Here is a 16408-nt window from a genome sequence, read left to right as displayed (position 1 = left end):
AGCCATTGTTAAAAGAAAATTCAATTACTACTAAACTTTGTTACATCAATATCGCGAGATATTCCTGAGATGTTTGTATGATATATAACATTACGAGAAAAAAAAGAAAAAAAAAAAGAAAAAAAAAAAGGAAAAGGAACTTGCACAACAAAAGAAATCAACTTATGAAGAATGTTTCTGTCATGAATCCCAGATAAAAAATAAATAAATAAAAAATGAGCTAAAGAAGCATGGCCACATTGGCCAGCATGAACCAAATGAGCAAAGAAAAATAGAATAATTTGGGCCCCAGCTGCCAACAATGCAAACTTGCAGAGTTTCTTAAGACACTGAAAATGACACGGCCATCCACAAAGATGGAAATCATAAATATTAAATAGATCACGTGGTCCTTGATGAAGTGAGAAAATTTTACTATGGGCATGTTTGGTGTTGTGTTGAAATATAAAGTTTTTTTTTTTTAAAGACTTATTTTGCTTTGCACAATTTTCTATATACTAAACATACTTTTTAAACTAATTAATACAATCTCAAACCAGTCGTAAGTATATGTGGGCTGACGGTTTCTTTGGGCTTATTTAACTATGTTTTGGAAGATAATTCACTTATAGTTATTCTAGCTCTTCAACTGCTCGCTATTACTCAAAACTGAAGAATTGCTTGCACTATTTCCGTATTAGCTGAACAACTTGTAAGGTTAATCGAAGTGCAAACTTCTGTACCTATCATGTGGCAATTTGGGCATTCTAGTTGTTGGTAGTATTCTCATCATTTCCCCTTTATCTAAGAACAAATCTCTGCCTTTGTTTTAAGTTAACCAAAACAAATCTTCTCAAATTCTTTCAACTAATACCTACATCTTTCATATACCTTTCCCACATCTCATCCTACGTGGCGTTTTTTTCTTCTATTTTTTTTTTTTTCCATTTTAAATCTCTGTCACTAAAAGTTGGTTGATGACAAAAAAAAAAAAAAAATGAAAATGAAAAAAAGACTACGTAGGATGAGGTGTGAGAAAAATGTATGAAAGATGTAGGAGAATCATTTCTCAATATTATAAGAGAAAGATAATGATTTCCTCCAAACTGAGTTAGACGAAATTCTTTCACCTAATTTTTAAAAAGGACATGTCCATTTTTTAATAGCATGTAAGATGCACAACTGCTTTTTCAATAAAAAATTTTCTAACTTTATCCCTATTGTTATAAAAGTATGTGTTTTTTCACATTCAAAAGACATGTCATTTTTATAAACTACGTTGAAGAAACTTTCTCTAACTCAGTTTAGAGGAAAACTTTATCTATAATAAAAAAAGCAAAAACATACAAAAGAATTTCTTTGAGTGAGTACAACTGTATAATGGTTAGGCCTATTTATAGTGGAATGTAAGCATAATAAGAAAAAGAGAATTTGGCAAATTAATACATAACAATTAAGGCACTAATATCCGCAAGATGTCAACATGTAATGCAAAGGTGCATTTGACATTGCGATTTCGCCGACAAAAAGTGAGATTTTAAGTTAAATCATAGAAAATGATTCATTTGAGATTACTGCGATTTTAAATTAAATTGTAAAAAAATGTATCGTTTTGAAGTGCATTATTTTGAAAAATTGTTATTTGAAAATATAAAATAAAAAAAAAAAAAAAAATTGCATTTTCAAATTGAAAGTAAAGAGTTGCTTTTCTTAAAATGTATGATTTTACAGGCTAAACTGCAATTTTAAAAATTACGTTTCTAAATCATACTTATTAAAATTGCAAACCAAAATGGACATGAGTAAATAAGATAAGATATCCTCATAGGATTCTAACACATGGAGGAGAGAAAAAAGAGTGCCAGACCTGCATCATATAATTGTATTTTAAGTAGTTTTCAACATTCTTCTTGTCCTTTCATAACCATTCAAGTTAAATTATAGGGAGGGCTATTTTGGAAAGCAATTTCCAGTGGATTTACTTTGTGGAGTTATTCTAAACCTATTTTTGTTTAAAGCAATTTCCATTGGAAAAAAAAGTAATGGGATTATTTATTAAGTGAATGGGATTATTTATTAAGTGATATTATACTTTACAATGAATTGACTGTCAAAGAATTACATGTTAGCACGCAAAGAAACGATGCTTTTTCCAATATATATATATAAAAGAAAAAAGAAAATTACATGAAGGTGGTCTTCTTCTTCTTCTTCAGGGCCTTTCTGGAAAAACCTTCTTCAAGAAATGGAAAAAACGGTTGGCATACAGCTTGGGTTCAACTACTGATATTGTAAGGGGGTCAAATTTGAATGATTTGTATGAATGTTCCAGTTTCTTTTTCACATTGTATTCCTGCAATATATCGATTATGCCCATGTAAAGAACAACGTCATAAACCTCAAAAAGTCCAATTTCAGAATCATCCTCTCGATCCCGCTGAAGCTTGCGAATAGCCTGAGCCGGCATGTTAACTCCTAACTGCACTCGTAACCTGAGAGTAAACATGCAATTAGCACTCATCTGTGTAAATAGATCACTATATATTCCTGAAAGTTGATCAAGTAGAGTAGAAATTATAACGTTGGGAGTGGCAAGTAGGGCTAGCTAGCAATTTTTAATTTTCGACACGATCTGCAAACCTGACATAAACCCAACACGAAATTATCGGATTAGGGTAGAAATGTTTGACCCGTTTAATTAAATGAGTCAGGTTATGGTTGACCTTCATAGTTTTATACATATGTCTTGACACGTGACATAAGAGCTGGCAATTTTTTACATGACTCACGTATAAATATATATATGTGTGTGTGCGCACATATGTGTATGCGTGCATAACGATCGATATGTAACAATTGATGAGTAGGTGCAGGAGATCATAATATCATGAGGGCTGTCATTCCATGAACATTAAGAGAAACTGTGAGGGGCTGAATGTATAATTACTAAGAGGGAGAAAATGCAGTAAGTTAGCAACAGAAATCAAAATGATAGGAGCTACGTACCTTGCAGTACCAGGTAGTAAGAGATCAACTTCCTTGTCACCTAAAGAGTATGCTCTCAATGTATTTCCTCGGATGTGAGGACCTGGTGCCGTGTTGACAAAGCTGGGCTCATGAGTTACAAGTAGCAGGCCCTTAGAAGAAATCATGGGTTCTCCTTGCAAAATTGCACCTAGTGGAAGCAGAACATAAGCTAAAAAGTGAAAGCTACTTAATATAATACCTAAGAGTTTTAAAGAGGAAACTGAGGCCAGAGAATACTAAAGAAAGTCCAAGGAAGATAATTAAGTGTCCTCAGAAACATGCAGACGCACAAATCTACCAAGTTAATTTGCTAGAGTATACAAATGGTTTCAATAAACTACTGAATGACAACAGATTATCCCCCTCTTCTCATGCATTGTTTTTTTCTCCCATGATCACTCTCAGGTTTTCGCTCTAAAAAGTATAACAATTCATTCTTCCAAAATTAGACAAATATGATAGCCCCATATCCTGAAATTGTTGGCGTGTTTTATTCAGCGGGAAATAAAACCAACATAAATAATGTGTGCAAAACATACCAAACACAAATTTCTAGCAGTGTTTACCAGTTGTAAAGCCTCTTGGTGTATCAAATTTTATAGTCTAAATATAAGAAAACAGGTCAGTCAAATGATGCAATTTCAATAACAAATTTTGATTGGTGAGTAACTCTCGCGTCCCACAGGATTCTAGGTGTGATTTCATCCACGACAACATTCCTATGGGAGTGTAGGTGCCAGTTGACCCAAAGGCCATTGGCTTCAGTTGTAATTGTTACCTGGTATATTTAAAATTTACGAATTCAATAATGATAAATGGATTCTCCAGACATCCCCGTTGTCAAAAAGAACAAAAAAATTATAGATAGATTAAGATGCACACCTTAAGTAGATTGAGACTGTTTATATGTGAGTAATAGTATGTATATGTATATCGTTTATAGGTGTGTCTAAAAGGTAATGCAGATTCATTTATCTTCCTGACCTGCAAGGGAAGACAAAAAAAAAAAAAAAACAAAAACAAAAAGAAGAAGAAGAAGAAGAAGAAAGCCACATGCATGGATGAATCCAATAAAATTTCAACAGCTTTTAACGCTTTGAGTGAGTGATTGCCTTCTCCAAAGAAGTGTGATTGCTTAGGAAACCAGGCATGATTCCATGCACTTGTCTTCTTCTTCTTCTTCTTCCACCAATTTTTTTTTTTTTTTTTTTTTTTTTTTTTTTTTTTTTTTTTTTTTTTTTTTTTTTTTTTTTTATAAGTAACAAAATTCAATAAAAAGCGCAGAAGGGCGCAACTCTAGTACACAAGAAGTATACAAAAATGCCCATAATCAGAGGAAACAAAAGAACATGAATGTAAAAACTCAACAAACATAATACGATTCGGGCTATGCGCCGAAACCAAATATATAACATATTAAGCACATTTCGACACAAGTCCACAACCGGTAAATCTACATCTTCAAAAAGCCTTGGATTCTTCTCACACCAAAGACCCCACATAACACACAAGGGAACCTACTTCTAAAGACACATAACATGACCACTACCCAGCGAAGTGCCCCAACCACTCAACAAATCCAGCACTCTTCTTGGGATAACCCACTCCACCCCAAACAAACTATAGAAAGAGCTCCAAACAACCTGTGTCACATCACAATGAAGTAGAAGGTGATCAATGGATTCCCCATTCTTCTTACACGTACAACACCACTCTACCACCACTATATGACGCCTACGCAAGTTGTCATGTGTCAAAACCTTTCCTAATGCCACTGTCCACACAACAAAGGCCACCCGCTTCGGAGCCTTAACACGCCAAATACCCTTCCAAGGAAAAGAGACCACATCTTGACAAGCTAAGGCTCTATAGAAAGTCTTCACTTCAAAACTCCTCTTAGAAAGATTCCACACCAACCTATCAACCTCTCCATACCGAATCCGAGTAGAATATAACTGCTCATAAAAGGAAAGAACCATTTCCACCTCCCAATCCTAAACATAACGCGTAAAGACAACATTTCAATAAGCAACTCCATCTACCACAGACAAATTATCAACCACCCAAGCATCTGGAAAACGAGCAAGAGTGTACAAAACTGAATAACATAGCTTGAGAGGCCTATCTCCACACCACAAATCATGCCAAAAATGACAATAACAAGTGACTAAAGCGTCACCAGCCATAAACAAAACCTATAAAATAGTGGACAACTGTGGTCCAACCATTACGACCGTCGCGGCGAGCTTCGGTCATATTATCCCAAGTGCACATCTACAACACTCTCCCCTATGACCGGAGTACCTGCAGCCAAAGGAACATCTATACGGTTGTGGGGGTTTGCCACATCCGTATAGGTGGAATTATGAGCCCACCATCTTAGTATAAATAAATACACTAAGACCTCAGAGGTATACTATTCACTGAGTTTTCGTAAAGAACCAACTTTTCTTTTTTTTAGTCTCGCGTACACTATAACAGCCACCAATTTTATAAACTTTTGTTTGAAAACCCCCATAGCTGATATAGCACACACCGGCTAATAGAAAACATTTGAACATACTTGGCAGCTAAGATTACACGTAGAAGTTCTGTTGTAGAAACGACTACGTACGACCTCACCTACGATAATACTTTAAGATTTATTTGATTAGGTTTACATAACACTTATGTTAGAAATCAATGACATTTAAATCATGCAACCATTCGATAGAAATATACATAAGTTCTTTCTCCCACCTCTAATCGCACATACTTAGCAAAAGTATCCCACCCTCTTCAAATATACTTCCATACACTCACACCATAAGACCCCGCCTCTGGTAAAGAACACCATCCTCCCCTCACACTCCCATACTTCACATCTATCACCGATTTCCACAAAGCCTCGTGCTCTTGAACAAACCTCCACATCCACTTCCCCAATAAAGGTTGATTAAATTTAATAACATTTCATACTCCCAAGCCACCTGCTTTAATTGGAGTACAAACTCTATGCCAATTTACTAAGTGAAATTTAGCCTCATCCCCCATGCCACTCCACAAAAAATCCAGTTGAAGTCGCTCCAGTCTCTTAGCTACACTCATAGGAATGGGGAACAAATATATATAATAAGTAGGAATGCTAGAAAGAGTACTATGAATCAACGTCACCCTACCACCCTTGGATAAATAAAGTTTCTACCAACTAGCCAACCTTCGTTCCACTTTCTCGAGAACTCCATTCCAAATAGAAATAGATTAAAAAGAAGCCCCCAGCGGTAAACCCAAATAAGTCAGGCAACGACCCAAGTCTACACCCCAGAACATGTGCCAAAAAATCAACATCTTCCACCTTGCCTATGGGAACAATTTCGGATTTACCTAAATTGATCATCAACCCTGATGCTACCTCAAAACATAAGAAAGTACACCTCAAATTGCGAACATGTTATGCCTGTGCACCACAAAAAATTAAAGTATCATCCGCTAACAACAAATAATTCACCACTAATTCCTCATTATCCCTAGTTCCCACAGAGAAGCCTGTCAACAAACCTTGGAGCATAGACGCATTCAACATTTGGCTTAGCGATTCCATAACCACCACAAACAACCAATGAGAAAGCGGATCACCTTGCCTAATCCCCCGAGAACTCTGAAAGAAGCCAGACGGGGTACCATTCACCAAGATGGAAAATTTTACCGTAGAAATGCAAAAGTTTATCCAATCCCTCCACCTCTACCCAAATCCACACCTCTTAAGCATGTAGAGCGAAAAATCCCAATTAACATGATCATACGCTTTCTCCAAATCCAGTTTACACAATAACCCAGCCTCCCCCGACCGCATTCAACTATCTAGGCATTCATTAGCTATGAGAACTGAATCCAATATTTGCCGTCCACCAATGAAAGCATTCTGAGAGCAAGAAATAATTTTCCCCAACATTGATTTGAACCTGTTAGCAAGGACCTTAGAAATGAGTTTATAGACCCCTCCCACCAAGCTAATAGGCCTAAAATCCTTTACATCCACAGCGTCTGCCTTCTTAGGAATTAGGGAAATAAATGCTGCATTAAAACTCTTCTCAAATTGGCGTCTATTATGGAATTTTGAAAACACAGCCATAATATCTTGTTTCAAAACCACCCAACACTTCTGAAAAAATGCCATAGTGAACCCATCTAGACTCGGCGCCTTATCACCATTCAGATCCCGCACCACCTCCCACACCTCAAAATCACATTCTAACCAGAGACATTCCTCCACATCAATGGATCAGAAAGAGAGCCCATCCACCCTAGGCCGCCACATGCTCTGCTCGGTGTACAATTTGTCATAGTATTTTACAATATTTTCCTTGATTTCCACCGGATCACTAGACATAGCTCCATTTATCCTCAATGCTCCCACATGATTGTATCTACGATGTGAGTTGGCCACCCTATGGAAAAATTTAGTATTATTGTCCCCTTCCTTCAACCACAAAGCCCGAGATTTCTGTCTCCAATTTACCTCCTCAAAGAGGAGCATTTTTTCCAGCTCCCTAATCATGTTTGTTTTCCGCACCCGCTCCTCCTCCACTAACCCCTAATCTTCATCAATACATTCCAATTCTCGAATACCTTTCACCATTTTAATACCAAAAAGCCATCAAATTTAATCAAGATTCAGTCTTTTACAAACCTAAGCATCCCATAAATTTTTTTGACATCAAATCAGTTGAGAGAAGGGGAGAAAGACAAGAAATTTGGTACGAAGGAAAATATATTTTATTTCACTCTATAGTTCCATAACTTTACATGGCTTTAAATAGGAGAGATACATACTATTATGGAAAGAAATTATTAGGAGATTACAATAAGAATAATAGAAATAAATAAGGAAATAAAATCATAGCATATCGGTAGTTTCCATCCTCAACTCCCCCTCAAGCTGAGGCATGGATGTCTCACATGCCCAACTTGCATAAGGCTGAATGAAGAACATTACTAGATACTCCATTCGTCAAGATATCCACAAGTTGTTCTCCTGTCTTTACATATGGTATGCGGATGATACTTGCTTGGAGTTTTTTTCAATAAGTGTCAGTTAATTTCAACACGCTTGCTTCGATAATGTTGGATTGGATTGTGAGCAATATTAATTGCAAGATTGAAGTCACAATATAGTCTCATAGAATCCTTGGAATCAAACCAAGCTCTCTTAAGAGTATCTTCAACCATAACATTTCACACACTCCATGAGCGATGGCTCTAAATTCTACTTCTGCATTGGATCTGACAACCACTTATTGTTTTTTGCAACGCCATGTAACCAAGTTATCTCCCACAAATGTACAATAACCTAACGTGGATCGTCAATCCCTAATCAATCCAGCTCAATCTGCATATGTATAGGCTTTTATTTTCAAATGATCATGTCGAGAAAACAATAGCCCCTTATCTGGTAAGAATTTTAAGTAGCAAAGGATCCGATAAACCGCTTCCATATGAGGCTCTCGTGGAGAATGCATAAATTGACTTACAACACTAACAACATATGCAATATCTAGGCGGTGTTAGACAAATAAATCAACCAGACAACCAATCGCTGATATCTACCTTTATCCACCAAAGGACTCTCACTACTTTCTCCCAACTTAACATTCACCTCCACTGGATTATCAATGCCTTAACATCTGAGCATTTCTATTTCCTTGAGAAGATCTGAGCATTCTTGTTTCCTTGAGAAGATCAAGATTATATATTCGTTGGGAGATAAATATACCATGTTTCGACCTTGCTACTTCAATGCCTAGAAAATATTTCAAACCGCCCAAGTCATTTATTTCAAACTCGTTGGCAACAGAGCTATTTGAGTTATGTATCTCCTAATCATCATTTCCTGTTACTACAATATCATCAACATACACAATCAAAGTTATTACTTTTACTTGAGTGGAATGCTTGATAAAAAGTGTATGTTCAACTTGACTTTGCTTGTAACCAAATCTCTACATAGCCCGGGAAAATCGCTCAAATCATGCTCTTGGAGATTGTTTTACGCTATACAATGCCTTCTTTAGTTTGCACACTATTCTTGTGACGTCCCACATCACCTAGGCATTGGAATGAGGATGTGCTTATATGTATATTCACATCATTCTTGACGCAACGTGTTTTAAAGCTGTGATGGCCATAAACTTATCAAAACTCCGCAGTTAAGCGTGCTAATGCAAGAATAGTACCAGGATATGTGACCTCTTGGGAAGTTTGGTTTGGGGAAGCCAAAAGTAAATAATATTGTGTCATTGGGGGTGGGTCGTTACAAATGGTATCAGAGCCATTGTTCAACCTGAGATGGGAGGAGTCTGCATAAGCCTATGAGGGCCATTAGCGGGCACTCCTTAGGACGCCAAGAATGGGGTGATTCCATGAGAGTCGCCAGCGGGAACACTACGTCCCAAAGGGGGTGATTGTGACGTTCCCCATCGACTGAGTCGAATGGGGATGTGCTGATATGTATATTTACACCCTTCTTGACACAACGAGTTTTAAAACTGTGATGGTCATGAACCTATCAGAACTACACAATTAAACGTGCTTATGCGAGAGTAGTACTAAGATGAGTGACCTCTTGGGAAGTTTGGTTCGGGAATGCTAAAAGCGGACAATATTGTATTGTTGGGGGTAAGTCGTTACAATTCTCATAGAGGATGAATCTTCCAAGTCCAAGAGGAACTTCCATATAAACACCTTTTAGATGAACATTCAGGAATATATTTTTCACATCCAATTGGTACAAAGGCCAATCAAAATTTGTTGTTACAGAAAGTAGAACTCTAATTGAGTTCATCTTTGCTACCAGAGCAAATGTTTCCTCATAGTCAATATACCTAAAACGATGCATCGTTTTTCTTCCCGATCACAACTCCACGTGCAGCCTCTTGAGATCATACCGCCACCACGAAAATACGGTAGTGGTCCTCAAGAACTCCAAAAAAACACCCAGAAGCCTCCGAGGAACCAAATGAGACAATCTTCCATGATTGATTTGTCAAAAAATACAATGCACCATGCAACCACGCTTGCATTCGCCAATCACCAAATCTCCACCATTATCTAATGGTGTGACTCAGATTAAGCCAAATAGAAAAACCTCTGTGTGCCGCTCGCCATGTTGGGTTCATCAAATGCACACCCACATATACATGGGTTTATGCCGACGTTAGCATTTGCAGGGATGGCGTCAGCCGTCATGCGTACAGTGAAGACGTGAAACCAACCCAGAGAAAAAACAAGAAACCACTTTGATACCAAGTTGAGAGAAGGGGAGAAAGAAGAGAAATTTGGTAGGAAGGAAAAATTGTTTATTTCACTGTATAGTTCCATACATATACATGGGTTTGAATAGGAGAGAGTTGAAATGTAAAGTTTACAGGGGAGAGGGACGAAAAGAGAAGGAAGAGAGAATGTTTAGAAAAGGTTTAGGACTGTATTTCCTAGTCCCTTCATCATAGCACATATTTATGTTAGGGTAAATATAACATGAATACATGAATACCCTTAAGCTATAAGAATAACAAGTTAATATCACCCAGTCCATCGTCAGAGTGAATATAAGGAATGACTATCTGTTTCTGCATCAATAAATCCTAAATAAAATGGCAGTCAACCTACATATGTTTGGTATGCACATGGAAAACAAAATTGTTAGCAATAAAAATAGTGGCCTGGTTTTCACAATGCATCTGCATAGGAGTAGCAACATCAAGACCCAAGTCACAAAGAGAGCAAACCCATAACATCTTGGAAGCAATATGAGTCATAGGTCTACGCCAGGTAACAAGATTACCACTAAAAAAGGTAAAGTAGCTAGAAGTGGACCCTCTATTAGAGCGACTTGCAGCCCAATCAACATCACTAAAACTAGTGACAAACAAATTAGCACCAGGCTTGTATATACTAACCAGAGGCACCCTTAAAAATTACGCAAGATACGAAAAAAAACATCAAAGTGAGGTTGACACGGAGCATGCATATACTAACCCCTCCAACAACATAAGTAATATCAGGGCGAGTCAAAGTAAGACAAATTCACTTCCCAACATCAAAGTGAGGTTGATACGGAGCATGCATATACTAACCCCTCCAACAACATAAATAATATCAGGGCGAGTCAAAGTAAGATAAATTCACTTCCCAACTAGTTGGCGGTATAAATCAATATCAGTAAGCAAAGCACCTTGCTCACCATCAAGTTTAATAGTAGAGTCCATAGGAGTATCAGTAGGTCAAATGCCCAAGAGACCAATCTCAAACTAAAGATCAAAAACATATTTTTGCTGAGATAAAGAAATGCCCTGAGAAAAACGAGAAACTTCAATCCCAAGAAAAGAGCGAAGAGCACCCCAAGTCCTTAGTATGAAATTGCTGACCCAAATATCTTTTCAAATCAGCAATACATGTTGAGTCGCTTCTACAGATGATAATGTCGTCCACATAAACAATCAAGACAATGGTGCTGGTGGAAGAGTGACGAACAAAGATAGAATGTTCAAAACTAGAGCTCTGGAACCCATACCCAAGTACAACGACATTGAATCTATCAAACCAAGCATGAGGAGACTGCTTCAAACCATATAAGGCCTTTCACAATCAAAATATCAGGTGTTCATTAGCAACAACATAGCCAAGGGGCTGATTCATGTATACTTCCTCATAAAGGTCTCCATGAAGGAATGCATTATTTATATCAAGTTGGTATAAAGGCCAAGAACGACTAACAGAAACATAAAGCAAATTCCGAACAAAATTGAGACGGGCCAAATGAGAGAACGTCTCTAGATAATCATCACCATATGTTTGTGTGTACCCTTTAGCAACCAATTGCGCCTTAAGGTGCTCAACAGAACCATTAGGAAGATACTTAACAATGTAAACTCAGATCTGGTTCTTGTGTAGTGCACTTATTTCCTCATATATAGCATGCTTCCATCTAGATGAAGCTGAAGCCTAATTACAAGAGGAAGGAATAGAGATAGAGGATAGGGCACATCCAACTGAATGCAAGCAAGCAGAAATACGATCATAGGAAACAAATGAGCAATAGGGTGTTGAGTACAATTATGCTTACCTTGTCGTAAGGCAATAGGTAAATCATCAGTACTCGAAGGAGGGGAGGATCGAGCGGGGAGTGGGGACCTCAGACGGAGAACATATAGTGTCGTGGCTATAATAAACAACGCGCCTATCTCGAGATCGTTGATAAACCTGTAATGGAGGATTAGGAGGGGAAGCCGAGGGTACTGGAGGAATAGGAGAGGAAGTTAAAGGTAGCGGAAGAGTAGGAGAAGATAATGAAGACTCCCTCTCAGTACTAGAGATATGGTCAGAAGACAAGCTTTGACCAGGTGAGGAGGAGGTTGACTCAAGAAGGTAACATCAACACTCACAAAGTGTCTACTAGACTCCGGACTGTAACAACGATAGCCCTTTTGAGTACGAGAGTACCCAAGGAAAATACACTTAGGAGCCCGGGAGGATAACTTATCTTGGTGAGAATCAAGGACGTGAACAAAGGCAACCCAACCAAACACACGAATAATAAGATGGCAGGCAGTGAGAACAAGGTCACCCTAAAGATGTTTTACCTTCATATCAAACAACAATGTGCGAGCAACATCCAACAAATGACAATGCTTTCGCTCAGCAACACTATTTTGTTGAGAAGTGTGAGTACAACTAGTCAGATGAATAATACCATGATCACCACAAAAAGATCTCATAACAAACTGGGTATATTCTAATGCATTATTAGAGCAAAGAACCTTAATACACTTCTTAAATTGAACAAGAATTTCATTATAGGATTTAGAAAAAATATAAGGCAACTCAAATCTCTCTTTCATTAAAAACAACCATGTTATCCGAGAGTAATCAGCGACAAAAATAACAAAATAATGAAATTCATTCAAAGTAGAATTCCGGGAGGACCCCATATGTCCATATGGACTACATCAAAAGACTACGACTGACGACTATGACTACTACTCGAGAAGGATCGAAGATGTTTCCCTAACTGATATGTTTCACAATCTAAATTAGGCACATGGCTCAATACAAGAATCATTGACTTGAGTTTGGCCAAGGACGAGTGACCTAAACAAAAATGCCCTTAGAGAGGAGAGACAACAGCACTCAAGATTGAGGAAATGAGAGAAAAAGAGCCATCAAGATCCGAATAGTACAGATTGTCCTACTCATGCCCCGAACCAATCATCTTCTTGGTCTTGAGGTCTTGAAAGATGCAAGAAGTAGGAAAAAAACAAATTTCACATTGTAAGGCTTTAGTTAATTGACTAACATAAAGCAAATTAAAAGGAAAATCTAGAACATAGAGACTAGACGGTAAGGATACAAAATTGGTATGATTAACAACACATTTTACAAGAACAGGCCAAGAAGAACCATCAGCTAAAAACAATTTGGTGTCAACAGGAATCAAATCAGAAAAGAGAGATAATATACCAGATAGATGTTTGTTAGCACCAGAGTCCATGACCCAAGTCAATGACCCAAGCAGCTGAATTAGCTAATGTAGTAGTGGAAGAAGAAAGTGCAGTGCGCAAGCGCTGAACAAGCTCGCTAAGCTAAGTGGTGAGTGCATCGCAGGAATAAGAACCAAAAAATATCTGTCTAGAAGAAGTAGAAGTAGGCTGTGACTGAGTAGTTCGATCAATGACCTGATGCACATTATCTGGCTTGCCATATTTCACCCAACGATAAGGTTTAGTATGATTAGTACCATTACAATGATCACACTTCTTACCACCAGCCCTACCAGTATGACCACCATTACTCAAAACTTAAGCAGAAGATTCTAAGGAAGTGACAGTGGAATGTTGACCCAAGGATGAGCACAATAATCAAGAATAAGCATTAGTAGCGGCAGGTAAGGTCTCACTAGCAAGAATCTAATCTTTGAACCCACGTAGACCAAAGTCTAAACTAGATAGCAAGGAAAAAATTATAAATTCCTCCCAATGTCGCTTCTGTTGCTCCAGACTGCCTAGTAGTGAAAATTGTCTCACATATGTCTCATATTCCTGAGAGACATTACTCAAATGGGAAAAAGATTCTGCAATAGATTCTAAAATATTTTTAGAAGAATCACAAAATTCAACCGTAGTAGCAATGTGGGTTCCATACAATGCTATAGCCATCCCATAACACAATCCTCACTCATCCAATCTTCATAAATTGGATTTCCCTTATCAGGTGGATTATCTGTTAAATATTTCAATTTTTGTTTCCCACGAAGAAAGATTTTTGCCGAATGTGCCCAAGCTAGATAATTTAGACCGTTCAATTTTTTCAAGGTAATTGATTTAGGCATATCATCATCATGGAGTAGTGGTGGTTTCCCTCAGCCATAACAATTAATTTTTCTTCAGTAATACCAAACACAACTAAGCCAAACTTGAACTATAACCAAATTCAACCACCCAACAGCAAATTAACAAGAACCGAGTCAACCAAAACCACAAAAGGAATTCCACAAACAAACCCAAAAAAGCAAAAATAACCTTGCACCAAACTTTCGAAAAACCCAGCCCCCATGAGTGAAAAGCCGAGAGTACCAAACAATAGAAAAATCCAAAACAAACCAACACGTTAACAAACCAGCAGCAAATCAGACTTTCTACACTCTATTCAACCCCAATGGAAAGAGAACCATGCAGCAAAAACTCCCAAACAGCCCCAGATTTACAGATCGAAAAAAAAGGTTTGAAATTCCAGAAAAATAGAAAACTCACATCAGAGATCCTGAGTTCGAACCTTGACTCCAGTTACCTTCCATTTTAATTAAATATTCGACGTGTTGAACCTCACTAAGGAGGAGTTTGAGCCCATATATGAGGGAGAGTGTTAAAGTATTGATTAAATGATTAAATTTACTCTTTCTTATTAGTTTAAGCTTTTGGAATAAGTGGTGATTTAACAAATATAGCATAAAGATGATACAGATACAATGGCATTTTGAATAATGTTAGAAGATGGTGAATCAGTGCACCCCTATCTTCCATCTTTGCTTTCTCTCATTTTTCAAAACACATAATGAAGTCATATTTCCATGTCATACACTCGGGTAGAATGATTTGATGGTCCTCAACTTAATAGATATAAGCTGAGTTTCCTACTGTTAGTCAGATACAGATATTAGCCATAATTAGTCTCTCTAGTTATGGCATGTTTTTATATTATTGCTGTAAATATCCTGTAATTAGTAGGTTGATTGTAGTTGCCTTATTTGGTTTCCTAGATTGCTGTAATTACTGAGATTCAGACTTGTAATTACCAGTCCAATTGACATGGTATCAGAGCCAAAATCATCCATATTAGGGTTGTTCTAGGTTTTCAATTATCTGGGCTCTTGTTTCTTTTGGCGGTCGGTAACTTCAGGGGAAGTTGTCGATAATTCTGGTGGGTTCTAAACTGCTATTCAGCAGTTTCTATTGAGGGTAGCGTCAGTTTCTGCTGGCTTGGTGCTGTCAGTGATTTCCAGTGGGTTCTAAACTGCTATTCGGCAACTTTTGTTGAGGGTAGCGGCAGTTTACGGTGACTTGGTGCTGTCAGTGATCTGTGGTGGCTGTCGGCGTTCTGGTGTTTTCTGGTGATTTGGTGGCTGTTGGCCTTCTGGTGCTGTTATTTTTTTCCGGTGATCATCGGCGTTCTGGCCTGTTACCCATTCTGGTGATCTAGGTCTGGTGGCTGTCGGCATTCTGGTGCAGTTATTCTGGTGCTTTTATTTTTTTTCGGTGATTTGGTGCAGGTTGTCGGCAGGTTCTGTGCAGTCTTGGAGTGTTTCTTGCAGTGTTTCCGGCGGTCTGTGGTGGCTGTCGATAGGCTCTAGAGGAGCGTTTTTGGTGAATCATATACTTTCTGATTCAATTTTTCTTGGTTTCATAATGTCTTCTAGCGACTCTTTTTGGGTTCTATTTACTGGAAAAAATTACTCTGCTTGGGAATTTCAGTTTCGATTGTTTGTTACGGGAAAAGAGTTGTGGAGCCAGATTGATGGTAGTGATCCAGCTCCTACGGAGCCTAAGGAGTTGGCTACGCGGAAGGTCAAAGATGCACGTGTGATATCCTAGATATTAGGGTCTTTTGATCCTCTTATTGTGTTCAATTTAAGGGCCTATAAGACTGCGAAGACTATGTGGGAATACTTGCTGAAGGTTTATCACCAGGATAATACCGCACGTCGATTTCTGTTGGAATATGAGATTGCTAGTTACACTCAAGGCAATCTCTCCATTTAGGAGTATTTCTCTGGTTTTCAGAATTTGTGGGGAGAATTTTCTAATGTGGTTTATGCGAAAGTACCTACTGCATCTCTCTCAGCCTGAACCTGTTCATGAGCACAACAAGAGAG

The 16408-nt window shown here is 37.8% G+C and overlaps 1 protein-coding gene across 1 annotated transcript in view; it reads right to left on the bottom strand.

Moving 5' to 3' along the window:
• Positions 1–2033: 2033 nt before the first annotated feature.
• The window catches only part of LOC133880863 (phosphatidylinositol 4-phosphate 5-kinase 7-like), a 52163-nt gene continuing 37788 nt past the window's right edge, over positions 2034–16408 (bottom strand). Inside the window, exons 8-9 of the mRNA XM_062319822.1 lie at positions 2986–3154; positions 2034–2471 (exon numbers count right to left, since the gene is read on the bottom strand). Of these exons, the coding sequence (XP_062175806.1) occupies positions 2192–2471; positions 2986–3154 (449 nt within the window). The 3' untranslated portion in view covers positions 2034–2191. The remainder of the gene's footprint in view (positions 2472–2985; positions 3155–16408) is intronic.

The sequence above is a fragment of the Alnus glutinosa genome, chromosome 11 (assembly GCF_958979055.1).
Source record: "Alnus glutinosa chromosome 11, dhAlnGlut1.1, whole genome shotgun sequence".
Classification (NCBI taxonomy): domain Eukaryota; kingdom Viridiplantae; phylum Streptophyta; class Magnoliopsida; order Fagales; family Betulaceae; genus Alnus; species Alnus glutinosa.
This window is presented reverse-complemented; position numbering and strand designations above follow the sequence as displayed.